The sequence below is a fragment of the Amborella trichopoda genome, chromosome 12 (assembly GCF_054954075.1).
Source record: "Amborella trichopoda isolate Santa Cruz 75 chromosome 12, AtrichopodaSantaCruz75HAP2 v2.0, whole genome shotgun sequence".
NCBI lineage: Eukaryota > Viridiplantae > Streptophyta > Magnoliopsida > Amborellales > Amborellaceae > Amborella > Amborella trichopoda.
This window is the reverse complement of record NC_142347.1, coordinates 20,817,296-20,844,525: the sequence shown is the minus strand read 5'-3', so window position 1 is coordinate 20,844,525 and position 27,230 is coordinate 20,817,296. Positions and strand designations below refer to the sequence as shown.

Here is a 27,230-nt window from a genome sequence, read left to right as displayed (position 1 = left end):
TAAAAGGCTCAATCTATTAAATAAATATTTTTAATAATAAACATAATGATTAAAAGACTTGTTTTATTAATTTAATAAATATTTTTTGTAATAAACTAAATTCCATAAGAACTAATGGTTTAATTAAACGTATAGTTTAATTGCATGCTATGGTTTGCTCAAGTGCACGTTAATGGTTACAAACTCTGTTATCAAGCTGCTACAGTGGGAATTGTCCCCCATCGAAAGCTTCAAAGACATTTCACTAGCATATTGGTCATGAATGAATGCAACATGGGGTCTCGTGATGGTTAGTGTGGTGATTTCAACTCGCCATGACATAGTCCTCTTATTTTGAAAAAACATATCCTAATTACCCTGGCAAAAAAATATGTCACCTTAAAAGAGTTCCCTTATTTTGATGATAGAAAAAAAAACATCCCAATTACCCTTGTAAAAAAAATTGAAAACAAATGTATTGTAAAAAAATATGTCACCATGATAGAGACCCCTTATTTTGATGATAGAAAACAAAATATCGATACCTTTGCACAAAAAAATTGAAAACAAATGTAGATTTATGACATCATAAAAATACCGATGATCTCATCTACCGATTATGTATATTGACTCGGGCTAGAGACTCACCGGTGAATCATTTACTGATTATACATATTCACTCGAGCGGTTTACTGTAGACTCTGGCGTCGGGTTTTCTATAAAATCAACACAAGTGACCGATTCCCGTATCTACAAGCAGGAGCGAGTGCGGACTCCGCCACTTTTAAATCACTCGATGGACGTATATACTCCCCCGGGTCATAGCGTTTGTTTTATGAAAGGAACCTCGGATCTTGTTTCGCTGGGAGGGGACGTTTTTGTCTCAAATTCGCTTTTGGTTATCTCATACTTTTAAACACGAGTTCAGGCGAAGGGATACTTGCTTCAATGAATAGAGGCGTTTTAATGATCAGTTGCTACAGGGCAAAGTCGCACAGGCTGCTTCTCTCTCTAACCCATTTCACGCTATCCGCCTCTCTTTCCACCACTGCTTCTTTGGAGGAAGACAAGGAGGTGAGGCGCCAATGCAAATGGTTTACTTTACCTTCTTTTCCTGGCGCTTCTCTTTCGCCTTCTATCTCGACTGCAAAGACTGCGAAAGCCCCCTCCACCACAGCTCTCAAATGGGTCCTTCGTTGTTGTCCACAAGTGCCGAGATCCCTCATCCAAAAGCTCTTTCGACTGCGACAGGTCTCTCTCTCTCTGATAAATCTTGCGCAGTGCCTCACAAAATAGTTTCAATGGAACTCATCTCAGTCATTTAAATTCAAATTTATTTTGAGTATGGAATAATAATTAGTTATGGTGGCTTGTGAGCTCTAACGCTGGCCCAAATGAGGAGATGGTGTGGTGATCGGAGTGAGTCTATAAGATAATAAATGGTTTTCGTTGTGTCATTCTTCTTATGTATAACGCAGCTGAAAAAAATGATACTCAGGATTTTACACAGTTTAAATATACCTGGTGCGGGACCCAACTTAATGAGCGATTAAGTTTGTGAGCACCAAGATGAAGAGCAAGTTTGGTTCTGTTAGGATCATTGTTGTTGAAACTTATTGAGCTAAAAACAACTTTTCAATTCCTTAAATGAACAGAAGTACTGACTATAAATTTAAGAGCTAATGCATACTGTATGGTCTAGCATTCTATTAATCTTGTTTGAGAGGTAAAATGAGAGTAATATCTTTCTTCATATTGTATATGGTTATCTTGCACTGTCGACATCCAAGCGGGCATTGTTTTCAAATTAAGGTGAAGTGTTGCAGGGTTTTATATTTTCTTTGTCCCTGATAGATGTATTCTTATCTGGGGCATATTACTGATTCCATTGGGGAATATATACCATGCTAATTCCAAAGGGAAAAACTCATTAAATGGATTCTTTGTTCTTTTTATGGTGGCAAACTTTCTGGTCTAACATTGCATTAGAGTTGGACACGGATGAAGTTTTAGTCCCATATATATGCATGTATGGTATTCTTGGTAAATACACTGTAAATTTTGTTAAAAATGGATGTGTTCAAGAGGCTCGGCACATTTGCGTCAAGGATTTCTCAAAGCTACATCTTGATGATCCATAAAATCAGGCATTACTAGAAGAGCATCATAGGATGCACCACGTTTTACTAGAGCCTCATTAGCTTCCATGAAAACATTCTGAAATGAGAGAGGTCTAGAGGAGCCTATTTCCAGATTCCAGAATGTCATTAAAGGTCATCACAGGTTGCCCAGGGTAGGGGCTGCCCTACCAGCCTATAATGAATTGCATAAGCTATTGCCTCAAACAAGTAGATCGCACCATATTTTGGATTATACCAATGTAGTGACAAAGAAATGCAATTTTTTTTTTTTAAATTCCCCCAAAGTTCATGATTAGGAGCCTTATCATATTAGGTTCGCTCTCCAAGGAAGTAACTGATGTATATTGGAACTCAAGGCTGCTGCATCAGTTTACAGAATGTAACATTGACACATGCCTAAAATGCATATTAACATTCCTGCACTGTCTTCACTTCTGAGAATCATTTCAACATAACAGAGATTATGGAGATGTCTATGGGGATTGTGGCCATTGCCTCCTGTTTCTTTTCAAAGTTGTATTTGATCAAAAGTATCGTACCTTGTCCTTGTGTTGTTAGGTTTCCTTGCATCTCTTCTCTCCCAATTGTCCCTCTTGTTCTTTCTTATCTATAGCTAAGGAACTGTACAGGTAGTTGAACATTTCTCATTTGAGTCGAGGATTTGATGTTCAATGGAGCTGCTAAGCTGCTGTGGTATTCCTTGCATTGTCACAACGAAACCCTGTTTGTTAATGGATATTTCATTCTTTTGAAGTCATTCGTGCTCTTCCAAATCTCTCTATTAATGCTTACATATACCTTTGTATTCTTGCTGGCCATAAGAGGGTAAGTGTCAAATAGTGGGGAGAACATCAATGGGAGTCTTTCATATAGCTCCCTCAGGAGTATAGTTTGCTTCTACCCCCTCGGTCAGAAGACCTACATGTGAGGATTTTGTCAATCTGAAATTTTGGGAACCACTTAAGAATTACTAGATTATTATTCTTCAAAAAAAAAAAAAATGAAATTTGAGTTTTCAAACACTTAGGTCTCACCATCTAAAAATTGGATGGTCTCTATTAATCTTGAGACATTAGTTTTTTCAAGTGCATAAAGGGTACAATTAGGTATTTTTTTATTGAAGTTAATCTATGGGTTGAAGAGGTTGTATCCCCAAAAATTATTCTAAAATTAATTCTAAGTGGGGTTTTACTGAAGGGAGTAAATGGACATTAGTAGAATATCTTTTGGCTTACATATTTACTATATAGGTCCATCACTTTGGATGCTTTAAATTGTCATCTATCTCTCTATGTAAAATTGTCATTAAAGTATATGCTATCAATATTGTACATGTTGATACTTGGTCTAATGTATTCAAGTTCATTATGCAAGATGCTGGAACGTATAATTGTATCTAGTGGTGCTCCAGTTTGTGGGAAAACTATTTTAAGTTTTGTATATTTGTATCTAGTGGTGGTCTAAGAAGGCTGATGACCTTAAACTTTCCCTTAACCCATCCCAAGCTCGGTTAAAGGAGATGGGTTGTGTTAGGTAGGCAGCCAATGTAACACTTTGCCAAAACTTTTACTAGAATGGCGGATCAAGATGCATGTAGCCCCTATATAGTTGGGAAAATACTCTGATGATGATGATATATCTGTATCTAGTGGTGCTCTAGTTTGTGGGAAGACTATTGAAGTTCGTGTATGTCCTGCATATATGTAGGAGGGGGACTAATTTTGTTATTTGTTTATATTATATTTTTGGAATGCTTATGAGGGCTATTTTGGGCAATTTGACTATGAACCCATGTAAAAGGGACTAATCATTGGGGATTTATGAAACTTTTTTTTTACACAACTCTACTTGGTTCTAGCATGTCCATCCCCACTAATAGCATCCTCGCCTGCCATTCCTTTCCCAACAGGTGGTTGCTACACTCTGCAGCATGTTTCCCCTTATATAAGACTCTCACGATCCTTGTGGCCCATGTCAGATTTATAGTTTGCAAGTTTCCCCTGCCTAAACTGTCATTCAACTCTTTGCTCTTTGAGCAAGAGTTTTACTTTTACCTTTTGATTTTGGATCACTTTTTGTGATTATTACATATTACATGTTGATTGCGATGACAGGATGTACATTTCCATATATGCTTAAGGATTTCTTTATATAAGCAGGACCTGATTTTGCAGATTGTTTAAAGTGATGTTCTCAAATGCATTTGAGTGTTGAGAACAAAGCAAGCATTAAAAAAACCTATTAGAAGTTCTCTTCACCTTCAATGGTTGCCACTTTTACTGTGAAATATGCCTTTTCCAGCTGCTTTTGTGCATACAATAGTTAAAGTGTGCTTGAAATTTTGAGATGCTTCTTGTAATATCTTGTCTGATTTGATGCATTTTACTCCATGATAGGTTCGTAAAGAATCTCTGAACCCTGCTATTGCTTCTTGTTTACATAAGCAAGCTCAATATCAGCAAATTAAAAGGGTATGATTGTCCATTACGAATCCGTCTTATTCTGTCTATATATTTTTCTTGATCACTAATTAATCTTGTTTTACTATTTTTTTAGTTATAGTGTCCTGGTATCATTGTGTCTCTTAACTTATTTAATTATTACTTGGAAGGTTTTTGCAAAAGATACATTAAATTCAGGGGATAGAATCTTTCTTCCTATCACTGTGAATCCTGCTGTTGAAGTAGAGGATGACTATATCTGCAACAAAGAAGAGATGGAGTACATCCGCAGTCTTGAAGTGTATAAGGTTCTGAACATAGATTTTGTTTCTTTATTTGTATCCATTCTTCACTCATGATCCCTGCATACTAATTAATGGAAACTTAGGATGCAGCCATTGTGGTAGTGAATAAGCCTCCTGGCCTGCCTGTTCAGGTAATATTTCCATATTTTTTAGTTGTTTGTAATAGTCAATAAGTTATCACGGGTTGTCTTGTTTCTGAATAGTGCTCCTTTTGACATAGGGTGGCACTGGTGTCAAGTTAAGTTTGGATGTTTTGGTTGCATCATCATTGAAATATGATTATTCAGAAGTCCCGCGATTGGTAAGCTAAAGTAATTAGCAAATCTACAGTACTCTATATCTGTTCTATTCTTCATTGAAAGGGTCCAAATTGTTTGTGTGGATAATCTTTCGATATTGTCAGTGTATTGTCTTTGAAATGATATGTGCTAATTGTTGCTAATACTTACTTGAAACAATCATGTTGGTTCTTATGGGATCTTCCAGTAGTAAGACTTGAGGATTGAAAACTTTTATCTTGGATAAAGAAATGGTGAAATTTATCAATTATTTATTAGATTCTGCAATTAAATCCATGTGAAATGATGCCATACCTGGAAAGAGAATGAGTAGGAACCACTTTGTAATTTTCTTCATGGATTTGCTTCAGGACTATAGGTGATATAGGGTTGGAAACTATGGGTTATCTACATTAGGGGAATTAAGATTCCATTGTCAAAAGAAAGTGGACTGTGTGTATTGATGGGGAAGAAGATGAAATGAGTGTGAGGTCAACCATGAACTGCTTCATGAAATGCTTTAGAAGGATCGTTTATTTCACAATTACGCATGAGGTTGGATGTTGAAGATTCTTCACCGATCTAACAAATCAAATATTAAGAATAATTGGAAAAACAGAAAAAATGAAAGTGAGAAAATTTCTAAGAAGTGAGAAAATTTCTAAAATGTGAGAATTTTTAGCAACGACAAGAAAATTACCAAATCACAAATGAACAAAATTTGAATCCATGATGCCACGAATTATATAAGTATTACATAGCATTAAGCAAGAAATCCTAGATAGTGTCAACTGTCAATGACAAAGTTTTACTCATAACGCTTCACACCACAATTTTAATGTAGTACTTTGTGCATATGCTACACATAACATGGCCCCAATTCTCCATAACATGATGATACATAAATTCACAAGTTTTTTATGGTCAAATTTAGAACTCTATATTCTGAAAATTGCAACCCATTTGTAGTCAACTTCTTTTTCATCTCCTCTTCCATATACTGTATTTAATCATGATCTCATGACCATCCTAATCTTTGACCCTCATTAGTTCCTCATTTCCATCACTTATGAGAAAGATATTATGCTATAAACCATAGTATGTCCTAGAGGTTAGGAGCTGAAAGGTCTTGAAAATAACCAAAACTTCTAAGACGATCATTTAAAAGTTAACTTTTTCCTTTCTTTTCATTTCCATTTGATTATATATATTTCTTCAATGCCTTTGAGTTCTAGTGGCTTGTTCTCCATGACCCATTCTTCCACAACATCAAATTTTCCCAAGTTAATGATTTGAGCATGTAGGCCTAAAAATGACTAAAAAAGCTTTGTAGCATGATAAGGCTGACTTAACTTCCGGTTATGAATTTTTTGATTGCTCCTTCTCCTCCTAATCCTCAAAGATCGTCGTTGGTCCTTCTTCATTCGTAGGAAAGTGCACTTCGTTCACAATGCTTCACACCACAATTTTTATGTATTACATTGTGCATATACTATATAACATGGCCTCAATTCTCCATAACATGATGGTACATAAATTCATAAGTTTTTTATGATCGAATTTGGAACGCCATATTCTGAAAATTGCAACCTATTTGTAATCAACTTCTTTTTCATCTCCTCTTCCATATACTTTATTTAATCATGGTCTCATGACCACCCTTATCTTTGACCCCCATTAGTTCCTCATTCCCACCACTTATGAGAAAGATATTATGCTATAAACCATAGTATGTCCTAGAGGTTAGGAGCTGAAAGCGCTTGAAAATAACCAAAAGTTCTAAGACGATTATTTAAAAGTTACCTTTTTCCTTTCCTTTCATTTCCACTTGATTATATATATTTCTTCAATGCCTTTGAGTTCTAGTGGCTTGTTATACGTGACCCATTCTTCCACGACATCAAATTTTCCCAAGTTAATGGATCTGAGCATGTAGGCCTTTCAATGATCCAACATTTTACATTAATTTAGCATAGTACTTTGGTTATACCATAATAGAAAAATAGTGTAGCTTATCATAAATAAATAAGCTTAATCTTGTAGTTTCTTATTCATTATATGTGCCTCAATCTCAAATTTTGTTGCATGAAACACCTTGTCATTGAACCTCTTTTGCTCTGACCTATTCCTCTTATCCATATAGATGTGTTCAAACATGCTTCAATTCCTCTTATGACTACTCATATTGCAACTTTGGTTAGATGCGGATGGTGAACTTCTGAAGGTTGGGTGCATCTCCCCAAGAGCTTTTCGACGCATTAGCTGGATATTCAAATCAAAGATGATGGTTATCCCTTCAAACCTTAAGAAACCTAGCCAAGTGAATCGGTTGTACTGAAACTTTCTCCCATCCAAATATCTGGGGCTCCCTATGCATATGGAAGGGACCCTTTTATAGAGCAATTTCAATGACATTGAGGGCTTGGAAAGTTATCTTACACTGGGAGGACACATTAGCCTTATGAAGTCCACATTAAAAAACATTCCCATTTTCTTCCTCTCTTCCACATGCCCGCCAGTGCAAACCAAAAAATTGGAGAGACTTATGAAGGAATTCCTTTGTTCAAGGTCCAACATTACAAAAATGATCCATCTTGTGACCTGATAAACAAAGTTTGATGCACTCCTCTACCCCTGAAAAACCTCGAAAAGAAAAAAAAAGGGGGGGGAAGGAATTTATAAGCCTCGAAGGAACCTATGTTGCCTTTCTTGGCAAATACTGCTTCGAACATACCAGTAATGGCCTATTCTGGTGTCCCATTTTTAGGCTGTCCACTGACCAGGAAGCCCTACCATTCTTTGATTTGCTGCGGTCCCTACAACCAGTCATCCAACCTGGCATACAACAAGACAAACTTACTTGTAGTAACTTCTCTGCCTCCTTTTTTTACCTCACCATAACCTTCGTCCTAAACCCCATTCATCCACAACAAAGTCTTGCTGCCACCCATTCCCCTGAAAGTCTCTTAACTGGCTGGTTCTGTCCAACTGAACCCTTACTGTTGACCTACTGCTAAAGAGACATTGAAAACCACAACCATCTTTTCCTTATGTGCCTTTTGCCAACACCTTATGGGGATGCCTTCTCCAATCCTTCCAAGGGTACTTGTGAGTCACGCGAAAGAATATACACCAACTCTTCACGACCTACACCTCTCCTTCCTTCGCCCCCCCCCCTCCCCTCCCCCGGACACCACTGCCCCGGGGGGCCCAAAAGACCCCCTCCCTCTTTTTCTTACTCTCTTACGGGCTTATTCCTTGTAAAAGGATCCAGCAGTAGAACGTCCTTGACCATCCCAACTGCACACCTACCCATGCAGCCTTTGTGTTAGCACATAAACGTCTTCGAATTTGAACTTTGACAAGAATCTAACTCTCCCATCGCACCATCTTAAATATTATTGTTTTTTGGGAATATTTGACTCATCAGCATCTTGTAGATCCCTGTGAAAATTTGGACATTTTGTTACCCAGTGCCACAATCTAAAGACTGATCAAGGAGGTAATTTTTTTTTTTTGGGGGTCATTTTCAATACTCCTAGGATCCTAGCCATTGAGATACACTTAGGTTATTAATGACCTATCATCTTTCTTATGGCTAATGGAGATAAGGATCTAGTGATTTTTGATGATGGTGATCGCAATGATGAGGATCATGATAATGACACAAATGAAGGAGGACATGAAGATGATGATTACATTTGGGGTGCAATTTTTAGAATTTGATGTTTGATTGGAATACTTGTCAATATATATAATGACCATGTTATGAAATGTATTTTGTGCGTTGTGGAACAATTACAGCATGGGGCTTAACCATCTGTGAGAAAAAGAAATGTGATTTGAGCTTTGTGACAAAAACTTAGTCCTTGACAATTGTTAGTAATGAGATTTACTTACTAATGTCCATCAATGCTTGATGTGTTAATGCTTTATTTACAATTGGTTGGCTTTTTCATAAAATTTTCTTATTTTTTAGAATTTTTATTGTGTTTTCTCATTTTTTTCCTTATATTTTTTTTATTTTTTTAGGTATTTTTAGAATTTGATCAGCCCCACCCTATGAATGCTACCACTGATTTGATGGCTTTTCCAATTTTAGTAGCTTTAGTATTGATGACATTTAGCATTAATGATCAGTCCCACCCGACCAGTGCCACCACTGATTTGATGGCTATTCCAATTTTAATAACTTTAGTATTGATGACATTTAGCATCAATGGTGTACACTCCCTTTGCACTAAAAAGGGTTGCCTTACATGCGTGGTCTCAAATTTCAATATTACATCTATCTGCCTCTGTGTGTGTTTGTGTGTTGGCCTAGCATTGGGCAGGGTTACTGTTTGCCTGGGCCCATCCTAGGCCTTGGCCAGCTCAAGACCCCTGGTCTGAGCTTGACCAGATAGTGGCTACGTGGCCTAGGCACGATCCAGAGAGAGAGAGAGAGAGAGAGAGAGAGAGAGAGAGTACAAAGATGACAATATTATGTATTGAGGAGGTTCATGTGAGTCCTCACTAGTTGGGCGTCAATCTTGTTGGGTTAAGGACCGTGAGCGGGGACCCGGATATGGGGTCCGGCCCGAGATCTCTCTATCGAAAACCGCAGTGCGTGTGGTGCTCGTGCGGTGGAACCTATCTCATGATGGGTTCGTGATACACTCGGGTGTGCGGAGATGCCCTCTTAGATCACGACGGAAAGCTCCCCTAGCTTGAGGTTGGTTCGACTTTGGCTCCTTTGTTGCACTCTACGACTTATGAACACACATGCGTAAGATGGCTAGACAAGTGGATCGAAAGACCTTGACTTGTCCTTAGATGGGTGATTTATTAAGAGTAAGATGAGTGAAGAATGAAGGCGGTTTAAGAGAAAGGGGAGATGAAGAATAAAGGACCACTTATCATTCTGATAGCCTTTCGGCGTCATCTTAACAGATGGCCTCATAGTAGTGGAAATAATAACGTTATTAATATTGATAATAATAATAATAAATGAAACATCTCATGGATGGAGTAAAAGGGGGAGAAAGGGACATGCATAAGCAAAAGAAGGATAAAGTAATGAAAGGGGGGAAAATGGGAGTAGAAGAGAGGTAGAAGATGAGAGATAGGGATGAGAGAAGAAGAGATGAGATGAGAGGAAGAAAAGATGAAAGAGAGGAAGAGAGTGGGAGATTAAAGAGGATGTGGAAGAGAGAAATCGAGAGAGACACAGAGGGAGTAAGGTCGAGAGAGAGGGTAAGACCGAGGGAGAGAGAGTAAAACCAAGAGCGAGAGAGGAAGATTGAGAAGGAGAGAGAGATTGAGAGTGAGGGAGTTAGAGAGAGTGAGAGAGGGAGTTAAAGAGAGTGAGAGAGAGGGAGTAAGACCCCGAGAGAGAAATCGGGAAAGAGAGAGATTGAAAGTGTGAGAGGGAATAAGACCGAGAAGGAGAGAGAGATTCAGGGGGAATAAGATCGAGAAGGAGAGAGATTCAGGGTGAGAGATAGAGAGAAGTCGGGAAAGAGAGAGATTGAGAGTGAGAGTGAGAGAAATCGAGAGGAAAAAGAAAGGAGAGGAAGGGTGCTTGGACCCGCTCTGAGTCCGAGCAGGAGAGAGAGAAGAGAGAGAAGGAAAGAAGGGGTGGGGTGCTCAGACCCGCCCTGAGTCCGAGCAAGAGAGAAAGAGAGAGAGAGGAGAGAGAAAGGAAGAGAGAAAAGAAGGGAGAGCAAAAGGAGAGAGAGAAGAAGAGAGAAAGAGAGGGGGACCGGGGTCTAAGCGCCCAGTCCAAGACCGAGTGGGGGTGAAGGGAAAGAGAGGGAGATAGAAGAGAGAGGAGAAGAAGAGAAAGAGAAAAGGGAGAGGGAGAAGAAGAGAAAAAGAGGGGGAGATTAGGGGCTTTGGCTCGGGTCCAAGATCGAGTGGGATAGAAGAGAAAGGGGGGGAGAGAGAAGAGAGAGAATGAGAGAGAAGAAAGAGGGAGAATGGGAGAGAAGGAAACCCCTCACAACCCGCACATTGTGTGACCTGGCAGTTAGAGTAGCGAAAGGGTTCGAGTTCTGAAGAAAACTGACTCAGGATGACCCCAACCCGAGTGATCGAGTGCAAGAAAATCAACATCTCTTATGACCCGGATTCATTGTACAGGAAGGTAGTTAGAGTAGCAATTCCATAACTGGAACCCTATTACACTATGTCAAGATGACCCTGAGTCGAATGTTTAGGCAATAAGAGAAGCAACCAATGAAGAGAGGGGGGTAAAAGATTGAAGAAATAAAATAAAAATATAAATGAAGGGTGAAAGGGGTAAGGTTTAGAGAGAAGAGGATGAAGAATATAGGTGCAAGTGTAATGGGGTAGGGGCAGTTAGAGGCAATGAGAAGGTAGGGGCGGATGGAGGTTATGAGGGATGGCTGCAGGCAAGAGTTGGCAAGGGGTGTAAGGGCGGATAGGAGGTGAATCAATGATAGGCACGAGCAGGAGTGTAGGAAGTGATAAGTGCGGGCAGGAGAGCGTGGTTGAGTGAAAATGTAGGACAGTGTTGGGTGTGGGTGTGAGTGTGAGAGTGTTGGGCGTGGCTGGAGTGTGGGAGGTGCTGGTAGAGAGTTGGATGGCCCCGCCTAAGGCGCGGGCCCATCACCTGATGGAGGAGGGTGAGGGTGAGATGAGAGGGAAGAAAGAGGGGAGGAAGCCAGGCCCGCTCCTAGACGCAGGTCTGTGGTTTTTAGACGAGAGAGGAGTGAGTAGAGAGAGAGAAAGAGAGAAAAGAGAGAGAGGAAAGAGAAAGATAGAAATAGAGAAAAAGAGAAAAAGAAAAAAGAGAGAAAAGAAAAAAGAGAGAAAAGAAAAAAGAGAGAAAAGAAAAAAGAATAGAGAGTGAGAGAAGAGAGGAGAGAGAGAGTGGAGAGAGAAAGAAAAGAGGGAAAGGGAGGGGTCCGAGGGCTTAGACCCGGTACAAGACCAAGAGAGAGAGAAGAGAAAGAGATAGAGAGAGAAGAGATAGAGAAAGAAAATAAGGGTGGTTACCTAATGTGGCCCTTGGGTCCGTACCGGGGGACTAGGTTGGTCCTAGCCTTCTTGGTGTATCTTTGAAGGTGGGTTGGGTGCTTTGATGTTGAAGTAAGGGTGTAGGGTTAAGGCTTACGAACTAGGGACTATGGAAGGTACGTCTAGGGTGTATGGGTTAGGAACTATGGGAGATGTGACTAGGGTGTATGGGAATAGGGATTAAGAGAGATGGAGGTAAAGGGTTCTAGGTTGGGAGTGGGAAGTTCTAAGTTGGAAGTGAGAGATTCTAGGGGTAGTCCTCAATGAGTGAAAGTTTTCTCTCTCCTCTCTTTGACGTGAAGAGATAGAGTAAAAAATCACACGCTCAATGTATTTCATTAACTTTTTGAACTTACATTCAACTTTCTCAAGCTTCTAAAAACTTAGGGCTACAAATAAGCATAAGGTGCTTATATATCATTCCCTTGAAACAAGGGTGGGTGATCAAAAGAAAGCCAAATTGTCAAAAAATTATAATTTTTGTGAATTAAAACCTTTTTGGGACAAAATGACCACTTTGCCCCCACTCAGAATCTTGGAAACGACTAGATGGTCCCCCAAAAAGGCACCATAGGCTATGGTGATCATTCGGGGCCTATTTCAGGCTCTTGACCAAACTTTTGGCAAAAATAATATCGTAAAAGTGATGGTCTTGGCGAGACGATCATTTTGGTATATGATTTGATCATTGAATCGAGGTTTCGAACCCTTCTTGAAATCCTGGCAATCTTGAATGCTTGATCTTGTTCGTTTCTTGATTGTTTGGGTCGATCTTTTCATCATAGTATGATGGGGAAGCCGTCGTGATCATTTTGTGATAAAAATGGGTCGATTTGGTTGCTGGATCATCACTTTCCGAATTGGGGAAGTTGCTGGACTATGGGATTTCGGTCACCGGAAAATATTCCTTGTTGCAACCTCAAAATACGACATCTTTGGTCTTTCATCACATGTGATGTTTACCTCAAATCGAAGCCCTCGATGTCACGGTCGCAACAAACCTATTTTCGAGACGATCTGAGGCCGGGGCTTCATGATACAACCACTTGAATGGTCAAGAAGTATCCGAATGAGCTGACGTTTGGTATCTGGGGGTTTTCGGACCTTCTGATGCAGTCTGGTACATATCTGAGACCCCGATAATAGGGCTGTAATTATGAGGTACTTTTTGATCATGCTAGGAGCCGAATTTGAAAATTGATTTTCTGTCTGATCTGCTTTAACTTCGTCTGATTACGACAAAACTAGGCAGGTGTTCTTAGAGAGTCAAATGCCACCCCGCCATGCCTTGTGGGACCAATCTGACACCTTTCAAAATTCAATCAAGATCAGGGTTTATTCTATTAGTGCTTCCGTAGTGAATATGTATTTTGGTACCTGTAGGCCTAGGTCTCAACTAGCTTTCTTCTTATTCGCACCGGGGATATAAGTGTCGAAAAAATACCCTACAACACTCACATCACTAAATCAGAGTATATTGCTAATGGAGGAAACAAGATCTATGATAGCTAGATTGTCAATTGGGCACGCTTTGCAAAACTCTGGTAATACTGAAAGGTGTTTGTTACAAGAGTGTGCGGATTCTATGGTGGTTTTAAGATGCGATAACAATTTCAATCCATACCTCGAGTTTCATTGATTTTATAGTATTTGTATGTCCAGATTTATGTTAAACTATTCCTTCAAGCTGTGTATATATCTTAACCATATTGCATGTGCAGTCACATGAGCCTCTTAATTTGCAACAAATGGTTTCTCAACACTTGCTCTTAGATGCATCTACTTGCAATTTTACTATTAGTTGCAGCCTCATCAAAGCAGAGATTCAAAACCGCCAACAGTTTTACCTCTATGTAACATTCAGTATTTTGGGGTTTGTACCATAGAGATGTTGGATGTAAGCTTATATGGGGTGTTAAATTCATGGGCTGAATCTACGCTCTAGGAAATCAACAGTTATATCCCAAAATCTTATGAATCACATTTTAATTTAGGACATGCTTGTTTGTTGTGTCAAGAAAAACTTATGGACCTACTTCCACTTAAGGTTTCTTTGCTAAAGGATAAGAACATTGTGTCTTACGAATGCATTTTTTTTAGCTTTGTATGCTTGGTTTGGGCTGATTAGGCCATTATGCTTATGATATTCATGTTTTTAGAAATCCTAATTTTCTTGAGATGTATGTTTTCCCATTATCTCTTCATGTGTTCTCATAAAAAGTGTGAATAGAGCTGATAATAGTTCGAATGCTACTATATGATATGGGTCAAGAGTCACTCGTGACTCTGAGTTACAAATTTGCTCAATCACAAGACATGTACATACACCACGCTTAGCCTTGGCTAATGATCTCGATTCCTGAGGTTTTCTTTAATGGAATTTAGAAAATGCATAAGTTAGAAGTGGGTTGGATGGGAAGTAATAGTGACTAGCATGCGTGCACACTAAATATTAAAGCTCCAACCTGCTAATGGTAAGCTATTGTTCTTTTGATATATGTATATAACCCGATATTTGATTCTTAAATAACCCGATATTTGATTCTCTCTTATATAAAACCTGTCCTCTCTTTTACACATAAAACCAATCTCTCTTAACGAACTACAAAACCATTTGTCTCCCTTTCTAACCCATTAACCTAGCTCTCTCTTTTTCAAAATTACAAAATTAGATATCTCTCTAGCACATATACGTAGCTCTCTCTATCTCACTCTCTCCAATATATCTCTCTCTCACTCTACATAGAGCCAACTCCACCAGTTTCTCTCTATACAAAGCGAGTCCTCTCTCTCTCTCGCTCTCTTAGTCTACACAAATCCTAATTGTTTCTGTCTCTCCCCCCGGCCCCCCTAAAAGCTCTTCTCTCTATCTACACAGCAGCGGTAGGCCCAATGCGAGCCCTATTTGTGGTTAGGAGAGAGCGACTCGTAGTATTGGCTATGTGGAGAGAGACTAATAGGATTTGGCTCTGTGTTGCGAGAGAGAGGGCTAGTTTGGTGTGTTAGGGGACATGTGCGAGCAAGCGAGAGAGGCCTACGTTTGTGGCTAGGAAAGAAAGATTGGATTTGATATGTGAGAGAGAGAGAGAGAGACTTTTATATACATTACTTTTTTGCTAGTCTATGTAATATGTGTTTGTGTGTGTGTATGAACATTATATCTATTTTTATAATTTTTTATTTTTTATTTTTTTTTGAGAATGTATCTATTTTTATAAGTTAGATGTAAAATAGCTTACAACTAGTGGGTTGAGGCTTTATTGGTGGTTATGCATGCGTGCTAGTCATTAATTAGGTTCCAATCCCATTGAAGTCGTTCTTTGAAATTTTTGGACATTTTTTTAAACTGCACTTTAAATAAAAACCTGGCCATTGACCATGTCCTAGGCCTTAGCCTGAACATTTTGGCCTATATTTCATGCTTAGTCTACTGACCCAGGTTTAGGGGCATGGGCTCAGGTTTTATTGAGCCAAGCGCGCCAGTCTGATGTGTACGTGTTGTGCGATTAAGCAAATTTGAGACTCAATCACCAGTTACTGGCTCATTATGGGAACGATAACATGTGAGGAAATCGACAACCACAACATCCTCAAATTGAGTTATTGAACAAATTCCAGTGTGGACCAGCCAATTCCTATGGCCCATACCATATATTAGCATCAAAGTAGTTCATCTATTCACATTATGTACAAAAACACATCAAGAGACAATTGGTAAAAACACATCAAGAGGCAATTGGTAAAACATACATCTAGAACACTAGGTTTTCCATTAGCATGAAAGTTATTAGCGTAACAACCTTAATTGGCCAACACCAAGAATATTGAGCAAAAGAAGTTACAAGACACACTTCCCTATTCTTTTAGGAGGGAGTTCAAGTGGTTGCTGATCCATAGGTTTTTTTGGCACATATGGATATGTTGCAAGAGAGTCTTTCAACAAGATACAAGCCTCGTCCTTAAATAAACTATGAATCACAAGTTGTTGGACACCTTAGATATACAATTGTTGTTTTCCTAGAAGGTAAGCTCAACCTATGAATTCGACACTCCAAATAAACTTCACATTTAACCTCACATGGTGCAGACCCCAAAATTCAAAATTATTATTGGAGGAAGAATTATTGCTTGTTTTAAAATCAAATCTAGTTCTTATGATGAACACCTTCCGATAGGGCTGTGAAGTTAGGAAACTCAAGGTAGGCATTGAAATTTTTATGGCGTCGTAAAACCCCCATGGAGTCTGCAAATTCTTATGATGAACACCTTCCGATACTAGTTAGAGTTTTCAACAGCATGGCTCAAACATCCATCAAGAACAATAACAAGCAACTGACAGTCTTGCTAACATGAATTTTCTTTCCCATGATGGAAATATACTATGATTTAATGGGAGGATCCACATGAACCTCTTCAATATAGACTCCTGTGTGGTCTTTCTGCCCCCTCTCCACTACTTATAATGAATTACTGTTTGTCCCCCTCTATAAAAGTTGCGTTGTCTTGACACATGAGACTTGCCCTTTGTTGCACATTAATTTATCTTTATTATTTGTAGATTACTAGCGTGAAACTCTCTCTCTCTAGAATATTTCGTGGCATTGTCCAGAAACAAGACTTTCCTCTTGTTGCGCACTGTTTTATCTTTAGTATTCATAAATTACCTGTTATTTGAAAAAAAGAATCTAGAAGAGATTGTGTTGAGCCTTCAACAAGGTGTATGTGTCAGGACTTCTGATGTAGTATTAGCTAGGTTCCTATTTTTACCCATTAACTTTGGAGCATTCTTTTCCATTAATTCCTTTATTCTTTTGTTTTTCTGATATTTTGATATTCTGTAAAGATTCTCATTTATGAATTTTCCTCGTGATACATTCTCAATTCATTTGAAATTGTGCTTTGGATGAGAAACTGGAGATCCATAATTGTTTGCCTTGGTTCTGTAGTTTTTTGAGATTTCAAATTTGACATTCGATTTCTTTGAATGTTATACTAGGTGCACAGACTGGACCAAGACAGTAGTGGCATTTTAGTCATGGGAAGGACACAGGAAAGCACTACTCTTTTGCATTCCATCTTCCGTGATAAAACTTGTGGAGCATCCTTCAATGTAGTAAGATCGTATTCTGATCATAGAGCTCAGAGATGCGTACTTGTTTATTATCTAGAGATACAATGTTACTTAGCTTTGCCCTTATGAATGCCGACCTGGAATTCCATGCTGAAAACCTTCAGGATATCAAAAATTCCAAAATAATCTTGAAAAGGAAGTACTGGGCACTGGTTATTGGGAATCCACAACCTAGCGAGGGCTTGATTTCTGCTCCATTATCGAAGGTACCTTTATTTGTTGCTCTACATGGAAATTGTTTCCTCAACTTTTTGGTTCTTGTCCTCAGGTGCAACTGGTCCATTTTAAGATATAACATATTCTGGAGCTATGCCAACATTGAAATTTCATGGACATACAGATAATTTTTGCAACATTTAGTGTTTTTGGAATTAAATGGCATTTTGCAGCATTGAAATTTCATGGACGTACACTTTTTAGTAATAATATGTTAACAATTCTCAAAAACAAATTGGCATTCCCAAAAATTTGAAGAATATTGAAACTATTGGAAAATGGTGGTTACTCTGGGTGTTTTGAATGTACTTTCACTAATTTGCAGTCGTTGCCTGTCCATATGAAATTTAACATGGGTTAATTCTTTTCCTTTCAATCCATATCACACTATTGAACTCCCATTCTTTTGGGGTCTCATATATAGGCTGTTTAGTGATCTTATTTTTAGATTTTTAGAGTTCCTCATTTGGCATTTTACTCACAACGTACTCAGCGTTTGACTAATTTAGAATTTCCATTTCGAATGCGTCAGTTGCTTCTGGACGATGGAAAATCTGAAAGAATTACTGTCTCTGAAGATTCCAAAAACAAGTCAGCACGGCATGCTATTACAGAATATCGAGTGCTTAGAAGCTCGGGACATGGTCAGTGGAATTTAGATTAATTGATTAGCTTTTTCATTGCAGTACTCTAAATCTTTTACAAGGTGATGGTAATTGTCATACTTTTTTTCAGTAATTAGATTGAAGTTTTATCTTGCGTTATGCTTGAAAAATTGTTAATCTCCTTTGATTTGCCAAGTCTCATTTCTTAACATCATTGCGACCATTTTTAAACAATATTTTAGTCATTGATATGTAATACTAGTTATTTACTGTTGACATAGAACTTTTATCACTAGCTGTAATGTGAAATGGTGAACTTATTGTTGACCATTTTTTTGTCTTATCAGTAAGTTACTGCTGATGTAATGCTTTTATCACTTGTGAGCAATAATGTGGAATGAACTGTCTGGCCATCAAGAAGTTCTGTATATTGTGCAATGTAGAAACTTTTATTGTATGCCTTTAGAGGCTTTAACTGCAGTGGTATGTAAATATTTTTAGTCTTGAGAGTGACTGGTATTGTAAACATCATGGGGGCCTTTAGGTGTGGTTGCATCATTGCTCACTGACATGATTTCTATTCTATTGCTATTTTCAATAGGTTAATCATAGCTAAGTATTACACAGTTGAGGTGTCAACGATGAAGTGAGGAATATAAGAAAATAGCTTTTTCTCCTTCAAGTTCCTCAAGATTTTGACACAGTTAAATGACCTGGGAATTTTATTCAATGTTTCCACTTATTGAGATCTCCTATGAAGAGGACAACCCAAATTGTTACAACCCATAGATCTTGGTTTCTTCCTTTTTGCTTTTGGTCATAAAACCCCCGTTTTGGCCCCTGCCACTCTAGTATTCCATTACTAGGATTATCCCTACAGAATTGTCCTCTGCTTTAGGTAATTTGAATCATTTTAATGTGGTGCTTAGTGCTTTGTTTACCGTTGTTTGTCATATTTTCTTCTCTTTAATCAAATCTCAAGTGTTTGCATGTGTTGATAGCTATGACTTTTTACGAATTCATCATCAGAGTCTTTTCCCAACTATTTGGGGTCGGCTACACGAATCTTGATCCACCATTCTGCTCTGTCAAATGTCATATCTTCAGTGAGGCAATAAGTCCCCGTATCTTTTCTCACTACTTTCAACCATGTCCTTTTGATCCTATCCCTTGCCCTTTTGAACCTTCCGCTTGAATTAACTTGCATCTCACTTTTTACGAATTCATGTTGGCTCTAAATCTCAAGTGCCATATGAAACTTGGGAAAATGTTACCTCGTTGACTTGATATTAACCAGGTGCATGGTTTTCATGCAAGGTTTTGTTCCAGAATTTTGTAATTGTTGTTGTTTAAGGTTCTATTCAATTAATCATACTTATATAATCTTGTCGTTACCTAGAGGATTTCTACTATCATCCTGTCATTTCCCAGAGAATTTATGCTGGGACATCTAATGTGGAGAGCAGTGGTTTAAAAAATGGATCGGTGCCCCGGATCGGACACTTCAAAAACCCATCCGGATCGAGAATTGGCCGACTTGGTCAGATTAAGCTTTAAAAAAAATCCAAAAAAATTATTAAAATTCATTATAAATGTTGTCTTTTAGGAATCCAATAAGAAATGAGGGTACTACATTGTTAACTTTCATTTTTTTCATCAATTTGTGAATATCGAGATGTTCTTTCCCTGTATAAACTTATGCTAACTATTAAATTTACATCACACAAAAGAAAAATCATAGAATTATCAGAGGCAAAGTATATAATCATACATGAACTACAATAAAGAGTAGATTAAATCGATGAAAAAATGGCCACTAAAATCTCGAATTGGAGGAAAACCCAAATTATTACAACCTAACTAACTATAATCCAAAATTATTACGACCTAACTAACTATAATATTATATACTGAAATTAAAATTTTTTGTTTATATTTTATAGTTATTTTATTATTCAAATAATAACAAATCTAAAATATTTTATAACATGAAATTTAAAATGTATTATTGATAACTGTAAGAAAAATAGTACATTACATAATTTATAATGCAAAAATTAATAAATAAAATAAAAGATTTGATTATCAATATAGAAATTATTAGAATGTCTACCAATTTTCGAAATAACACTTTAAATTTTCAAAATTGTAATTTTTTAGATTTCTAGAATAAATTTAGTAAAAGAGATTGTTAGTAGAAAGAGAGAGATTTCAAATGGAATAATTTTTTTTTTTTTTTTAACGACTTTATTTTCTGCTTTTTACAACAAAAATTAAATAAAATTACACGCTGGTTAGGATTCGAACCTCAAATGTCTAAGAGGTAAGTAGGAGTGATAACCATAAAGCCACGTCGCGGCATATGTATAAAGTTTCCATATTAATAATACTTATTCAATTGTTTTTGGGAATTATCCCACATCGAAGAATGAGAGTTACATTTATACATATAAATGGCTTTGTCACATACATCTAAGCGCATGAGTGAAAGCGAGGGGGGCATCGCGGGCGGGTTGAAAGTTTGCTGCCACGTGTCGCCAACATGGATGAAATTTTGCCATGGGTCGCCACATATTATTGAGAATCGGCGATATGTGACGTTATACGGGGCCAGTTCTCACCGGTGTATGACGTCATACTGATTGTTTTTTGTTCAGAACCAGCAGTTTTGTTCTAGAACTGGGCGATTCCCTGTTTTACAAAGTAATCGGCACGGGGCTACCGATTCCCGTGCCGACTCGGGTGAGTCCGTTGCGACTCGTCGATTTTTAAATCACTGGTGGAGAGTATACTGATTTCATTTTCTTGAGCTCTCTTGCAGGCCAATATCATTAAAGAGTTTCAGTGGAGGTAACTGATAATTTGTGTTAGATAGTTTTGTTGTTGCGGTAAACACCTATGTATGTAGATATTTTTGTTTCGGAAACGCAAGCCGATGTTTTCTGCAAGGATTCAAATGGGTAATGCATTCCACTTCGCTTGGAAGTGTGTTTCCTATTATCTGGGAGACATATTTTGGCTTTGCACAGAAAATGTTCTTGTGGTGGATTTGTATGTCTATCCTCCTGCCATGCCACTTGCTGAGCGAGTCTCTCCTATGACACTCCTAGTCTAACAAGTGACTCAACCATCAACAAATGTCCTTAATGTGGCTCCACGCATCTCAAAAGATTTGACAACTCCATGAATTTTAGAATGCAGTTTTGGCCATTAGAAATTGACATCAATGTTTTTGGTCCAACATGCTTTCTGGCTTAGGCTATGCCAGTTGACTTCGCATTTTGTATCACCCCCAAATCAATTTTGACTGGAACAATTAATTTGTTTGGAGTGAGGTTTTTGTCTTATCTATTTCATGTTAAATATTTAAGTTACCCCTTTTCAGTACCTCAACTAGTGGTCCTTGTTTGGGGGAATTTTTGCATCAGAGCACCCCAACACAAGTTTCATCAAGCATGGAGTACAAACTGGATCATATAGAGCAACTCACCTGATAACATACTTAAAACCTGGGGGGTGGCATTCGGGCCTCGTCTTCCCTAATAAAAACCCTTAAAAGGTGGGGTAGATGATGGTTCTTGACCAAAGATAGCTCACAAATTGCAAATATACGAGGTTGTCTGCCCTAGGAATTCGGTAACATGTATGTCGGGAACTGCTGGAAATAGGGAAAGTGGTAGAAGGGCCTTCAAACAAACATACTTTGGGCCCAAACATGGAGCTTCCTCAAATTGGGTGATAGTGGACCTCTCAAATAAAAGCCATGAGCTCTAGGGTCAGTTACAAAAAACTAAAAGAGCATGATTAAAGCAGGTCAAAATGGACACAAACAGGCCTAAAGTTAATCCAAGATAACTCCCAAGAATCTGATGCTGTGGGTTTTGTTTGTTCGTTTAGTTTGCTATTTTAAGATCGGGAAAATTTCGAATAGAACCTTAATTCATCATATTATTTCATGGTAGACCCTCATTCCGTTTTTCTTTCAAGCGGCACAACGAAACCCCAAAAGATTTCACCATACCCCCTCATCTCTTATCGTATTCTTTTATTGACGTTTGATCGTAAAAATTAACTCCAAAAAATCTTTTTATACCATTTCAACTCAAATTTTTTTTTAATGAGTGGAAAGGGAAAAAGAGGGTTAAAAAAGTTATTAGGTTGAAATGGTATAAAAAGATTTGTTGGGGTTAATTTTTATTGTTAAAAGTCAATAAAAGAGGGAGATAAGAGATGAGGGGGTGATCTTTAGGGGTTTCTTTATGCCGCTTGAAAGAAAAATGGAAGGAGGGTCTATCATGAAATAATATGAAGAATTAGGGTTCTATATGAAATTTTCCCTTTCAGATTTTATGTGTTGGGTTATTTTTGTCTTTTCTTCCTTGTAGAGATTTAAGGGGCAAAATAGGAAGTTTTTTATGAGAGTTAGGATATACTTTGTTTGAGGTTGTAGATAAGAGAATCCTAATTTTAGGGGATTTAGCTGTCTTCAAAATTTTATTAGGAAAGAAACTTAGGAATTTTCTTAGGAAGAGATTAATGTGAGTTTAGGGGAAGACTCACCCTTGTCAAAGCCACTCTCGCCAACATCCCAATTTACCATATGTCCCTCTTTCAAATTCCCATCTCTGTTATTCATCGCCTTGAGAAGCATATGCGTGATTTCTTATGGTCTGGTACCAGTGTTTTAAAATACGGTTGCATCGCCGCATATGCGGCCACATCATGCGGGATGCGCTCGCTTCCGCATCCCGTTCAGGCGCATATGCGCTTTTGACATATGCGGCCGCATATGCGCCGCATCAGGCCGCATCATGGCCACATTAGGCCACATCATGGCCGCATCATGGCCGCATCCCCATCATGGCCGCATCAGACCGCATCTCGCCCGCATCGGTTTCCATGAAATTTTTTTCGATTTTGCCCCTCAGGGAGGGGCAAAATGGTCTTTTTTTTGTTCCAATGTTTAGGGAAACTGTTTGGGGGGTTACTATACCCCCTAATCAAAGATTTCCAGCCACTTTTGTGGCTTTTTTTGCATCAAATCGAAGGAAAAAAAAATTTGGCAAAATTTTTTTTTTCATCCAAATCTTCGATTTGGCAATTGTTTGATACTTGGAGGTTCATTTGATTCCTTTTATTGTTTATTTGGGGATGTTAAGGTGAATTTATGATAAGAAATTGGGGATTTCAGAGGCCGTGAAGAAATCGAGCACTACTTCACAGAGTCGGTAACTTTTTATTCCTTCTTGTACAATAATACTGTTATACTTATTTTTGGGACAGTGTCTTCTTCCCAATCTTCTAGTAACAAGGATCCGGCATGGAAGTATGCTAAACTAAAAAATCCGAAAGATAGAAATTGTGTGATATGCTTGCTCTGTGGAAATACTTATATGGGTGGTATTTTTCGACAAAAAGAGCATTTAGCCGAAATTTTTGGGAATGTAAGAGCATGCCCACAAGCTACAGATGATATAAAAAAGGAGATTAGAGAATATTTGGATAGATTGAAAAAAGATAAAGAGAAAAAAGAAAAGAAAAGAAAGGAATTACTTGATGATATACAATTATTTGATGATGTTGATGTTGATGATGATGATGATGATATGTTTGAAGTTACTATGAGGCAAAGGGGTACTCATACTCCAACCTCAAGAGAGAGGGTTATAAATATTGGTGGTAGTGCTGACAGAAGAACACCTCTCTTTGAGGGGCCAATGGATTCTTTTTTCACCCCTAGCCCCGAAATTGTGGTTCAGGAGAGAAAGAAAAAAACAAAGCAAACCACAATTGACAATAAATATAAGAAAGAACGGAGAAAGTCAGTATATAAGTGGATTGCAAAGTGGATTTACATGGCCGACATTCCTTTTAATACTATAACTCTGAATAGTTTTGCATGTATGGTTCAGGCAATTGGGCAATATGGCCCAGGACTTATTCTTCCTTCACTACACGAGGTTTGGGAGCCCTTGTTGAAGGATGCTGTATTTGATGTGAATAAAATTTTGATTTCTCAGAGAGAAGGGTGGGAGAAATATGGGGCCACTATTATGTGTGATGGTTGGTCCGATGGGAAATCTAGGGCATTTATTAATTTTTTGGTTAACTGCCCAACATGTACTTGTTTTATTAAGTCTATGGATGCATTAGACAAGTCACATGATGGTATATACTTATCTGCCTTGATGGATGAGATTGTTGATTTTGTTGGGGAGCAAAATGTGGTACAAATTATCACTGACAAATGGTGCCAACTATGCTGCAGCTGGGCATTTCTTGACTTAGAAAAGGAAGCATATGTTTTGGACGTCTTGTGTAGCTCATTGTGTTAATCTTATGCTTAAGGAAATGGGTACAACATCTTTATTTAGTGGGGTGATTTCAAGAGCTATGTTTGTTGTTGGATTTATTTACATTCACACCATAGTCCTAAGCATGATGAGGTCTTTTACAAAGAAGAGAGAATTAGTGAGACCGGCTGTCACTAGATTTTCCACTTCATTTCTCACTCTTCGAAGCCTAGCCAAGCAAAAAAGTGCCTTGACGGCAATGTTTGCTTCAGAGCAATGAAGTCAAAGCAAATGGTCAAAGCATAAGGATGGGAGAAAGGCTGAAAACGTTATTTTGAATACATCTTTTTGTAGTCAAATAATTATTGCATTGCGAAGCCCGCCATGGGCTACATACATGAGGCAATGACTAGGGCAAGAACTGAAATAAAAGATGTTTTAAAGGATGATGAAAATATGTGCAAGGCTATGCTTGAAATTATTGATAGGAGATGGGATACCCAGCTTCACGGGCACCTCCATTCAGTCGGTTATTTTCTAAACCCATCTCTTCACTACAAGCACCTATCCATTGAATCAGATCGTGTAATAAATGGTGGGTTCTTAGATGTACTGGAGAGGTTGGTGCCAGACAAAGATATCCATGATGAGATCCAGAGCCATGAATTGATTAAGTTCAAGTTAGCCTTGGGAAACTTTAGGAGAGATATTGCCACTCGAAATAGGGACACTACAGATCTATGTAAAGGCAAAAAGCCCAAAAATAATCTTACTTATCTCTTACTTTATGTATAGTTCCATTGTTAATTTTATACCCTTAATTTTTAACTATATTCTAAATTATAAAATATTATACAGCTGCATGGTGGGCATTATATAGAAGCGAGACACCAAATCTACAACGTCTCGCTATTTGAGTGTTGCATCTCACATGTAGTTCATCTGGTTGAGTTCGCAATTGGAGTACATTTGAGCATGTAAGTCCTTTACTCCTTATTCCTTAATCCTTACTTCTTGAATTTTAATTTTTTAATCTAAAATCTAATTATCTGATTTCAAATTTCTACTACAGCTCCATAGAATAAAAAGAAATAGGTTGGAGCAGAAAAAGTTGAATGATGTGGTTTATGTGCGGTATAACAAGCGGTTTAGGGAGAGGTATGAAAATGGCATGAAGCTCATCCCTATTCAATTATATGAAGCTGATGGTGATTCCATAAGTGAGTGGATCGTGGATCCAAGACAAGAGCGTGTGTTTGAGGGTGAGGATCTTATATGGCTTGATGTCGAGCTAGCAACAGGGGTTAATGAAGAAGATCGACCTTATAGTAGAGCACAAAGGAGTAGAGGAGCTGTTGGGTCTAGTCGCACTAGCACATTAGCTTTAGAGGTCCAGGAAGAAGCTGACTCAGAGGAGACCGATGAAGAAGAATACATGGAGGCCATCGAGGATGATATTGATGATGCGCATGACGACTCTCAAGATGACTTGTTTGATTGATATTTGAAAAAATGAAGTTCAAATTTCAAAATTGACTCTCAAAATGGATGATTGTATTAAGTTATTAACTATTAACTCTTCTTGAACTTGACTTTTGGTTTTTATTTTGTAATATCACTATTTTGTGCTTATGATTGTACTTATGGTTGTTGATGGTTGTGCTTATGGTGCAAGTTTGTGCTTACGGTTGTTGATTGTTGAATGCTTTATGAAGCTGGTTTCAAGTTTCTAGTTTCTATCAGGGGATAGTGGATAACTGGATTCAGAAATTCGACAGCTAATAGTTCTGAAGTTAATCATTAAACTAAAATACCTACTATCACATATATCACCTTCATATTTTTTTCTATGCATTAACTTATTTTTTTAGATTTTTTAGAATTTTTTTACATTTATTGACCGCATCATCGTGATGCACTCGCATCCGGGCCGCATCGCCGCATCGGCCCCCCACCGCATCAGGGCCGCATCCCGCATTTTAAAACACTGTCTGGTACTGAGGACAACCAAAAATTCCACCTTATTGCCTGGGATAAAGTGTGCACCCCCAAGAAAAATAGGGGGCTGGGCATTAAGAAACTTAGAACCATGAATCTTGCATTACTGGGTAAATGGTGGTGGAAATTCACTTTCCCCACCCCCTCTAGTCGAAACAAGTCATCCAGGCCAAGTATGATTTAGGAAATGAGGACTGGCTGCCGCGATCCCACCCCCATAGATCTTCTGGAGCTTGGAAATGCATTACCTCTAGTAAATCAGCATTCTTCAACTGCATTAGGTTTAGGTTAGCAAATGGTCACAAAATCAAATTCTGGTTTGACCTTTGGAAGGGAGATTTACCTCTCGGACAGGCTTTCCCCTCTCTGTTTCTCCTAGCCAATAACCAGGCAGATATGGTTGCTTACTACGTAAAATTTGGAGGGTTGGCATTGGTTTGGGCCCCCATCTCTTGGAGAAACCTTCCGACCAGAAATCCACTTCCCTGAACTCTCTACTTTAATTGCTCACCCCCATTTTCAGCCCTCTTCTTTGACAAGATTCGATCATCTGGTCTCCAAACCCTCAAGGTTCTTTCTCTGTTTCCTCCTTACTCTCTAATTTGAATTCTGACCCTCTTCTGAACAAAATTTGGTCCTTGCCAATCCCTCACAAAATCCAAGCTTTTATTTGGGCACTCCTACAAGGCAAAACCCTCATCTTGGACCGGCTTCAATGAAAAGGGCTCTCCTTCCCTAATCATTGTATCCTTTGCCTCCAAGAGGAGGAGACTATAACCCCCACCTCGCAGTGGCCTCTTCATCTACTGCGAGGTCTCTT

General features: G+C 38.3%; 1 protein-coding gene across 4 annotated transcripts in view; it reads left to right on the top strand.

Annotated features, from left to right (window-relative positions):
- Window positions 1-682: 682 nt before the first annotated feature.
- The window catches only part of LOC18436980 (Pseudouridine synthase family protein), a 48,561-nt gene continuing 22,013 nt past the window's right edge, over window positions 683-27,230 (top strand). For 2 of the 4 annotated variants that reach the window (XR_016046445.1, XM_011626144.3), the window contains exons 1-8: window positions 728-1,230; window positions 4,517-4,591; window positions 4,732-4,869; window positions 4,950-4,997; window positions 5,087-5,167; window positions 17,164-17,277; window positions 17,403-17,504; window positions 18,047-18,158. Coding sequence is in view for 2 of the 4 variants with exons in the window: in XM_011626144.3 (XP_011624446.2) it covers window positions 928-1,230; window positions 4,517-4,591; window positions 4,732-4,869; window positions 4,950-4,997; window positions 5,087-5,167; window positions 17,164-17,277; window positions 17,403-17,504; window positions 18,047-18,158 (973 nt within the window). In the remaining 2 variants the exon portion in view is untranslated. Of the gene's footprint in view, window positions 1,231-4,516; window positions 4,592-4,731; window positions 4,870-4,949; window positions 4,998-5,086; window positions 5,168-17,163; window positions 17,281-17,402; window positions 17,505-18,046; window positions 18,159-27,230 lie in introns of all 4 variants that reach the window. The other 2 variants (XM_020668954.2, XR_002281413.2) reach the window with 2 other exon arrangements.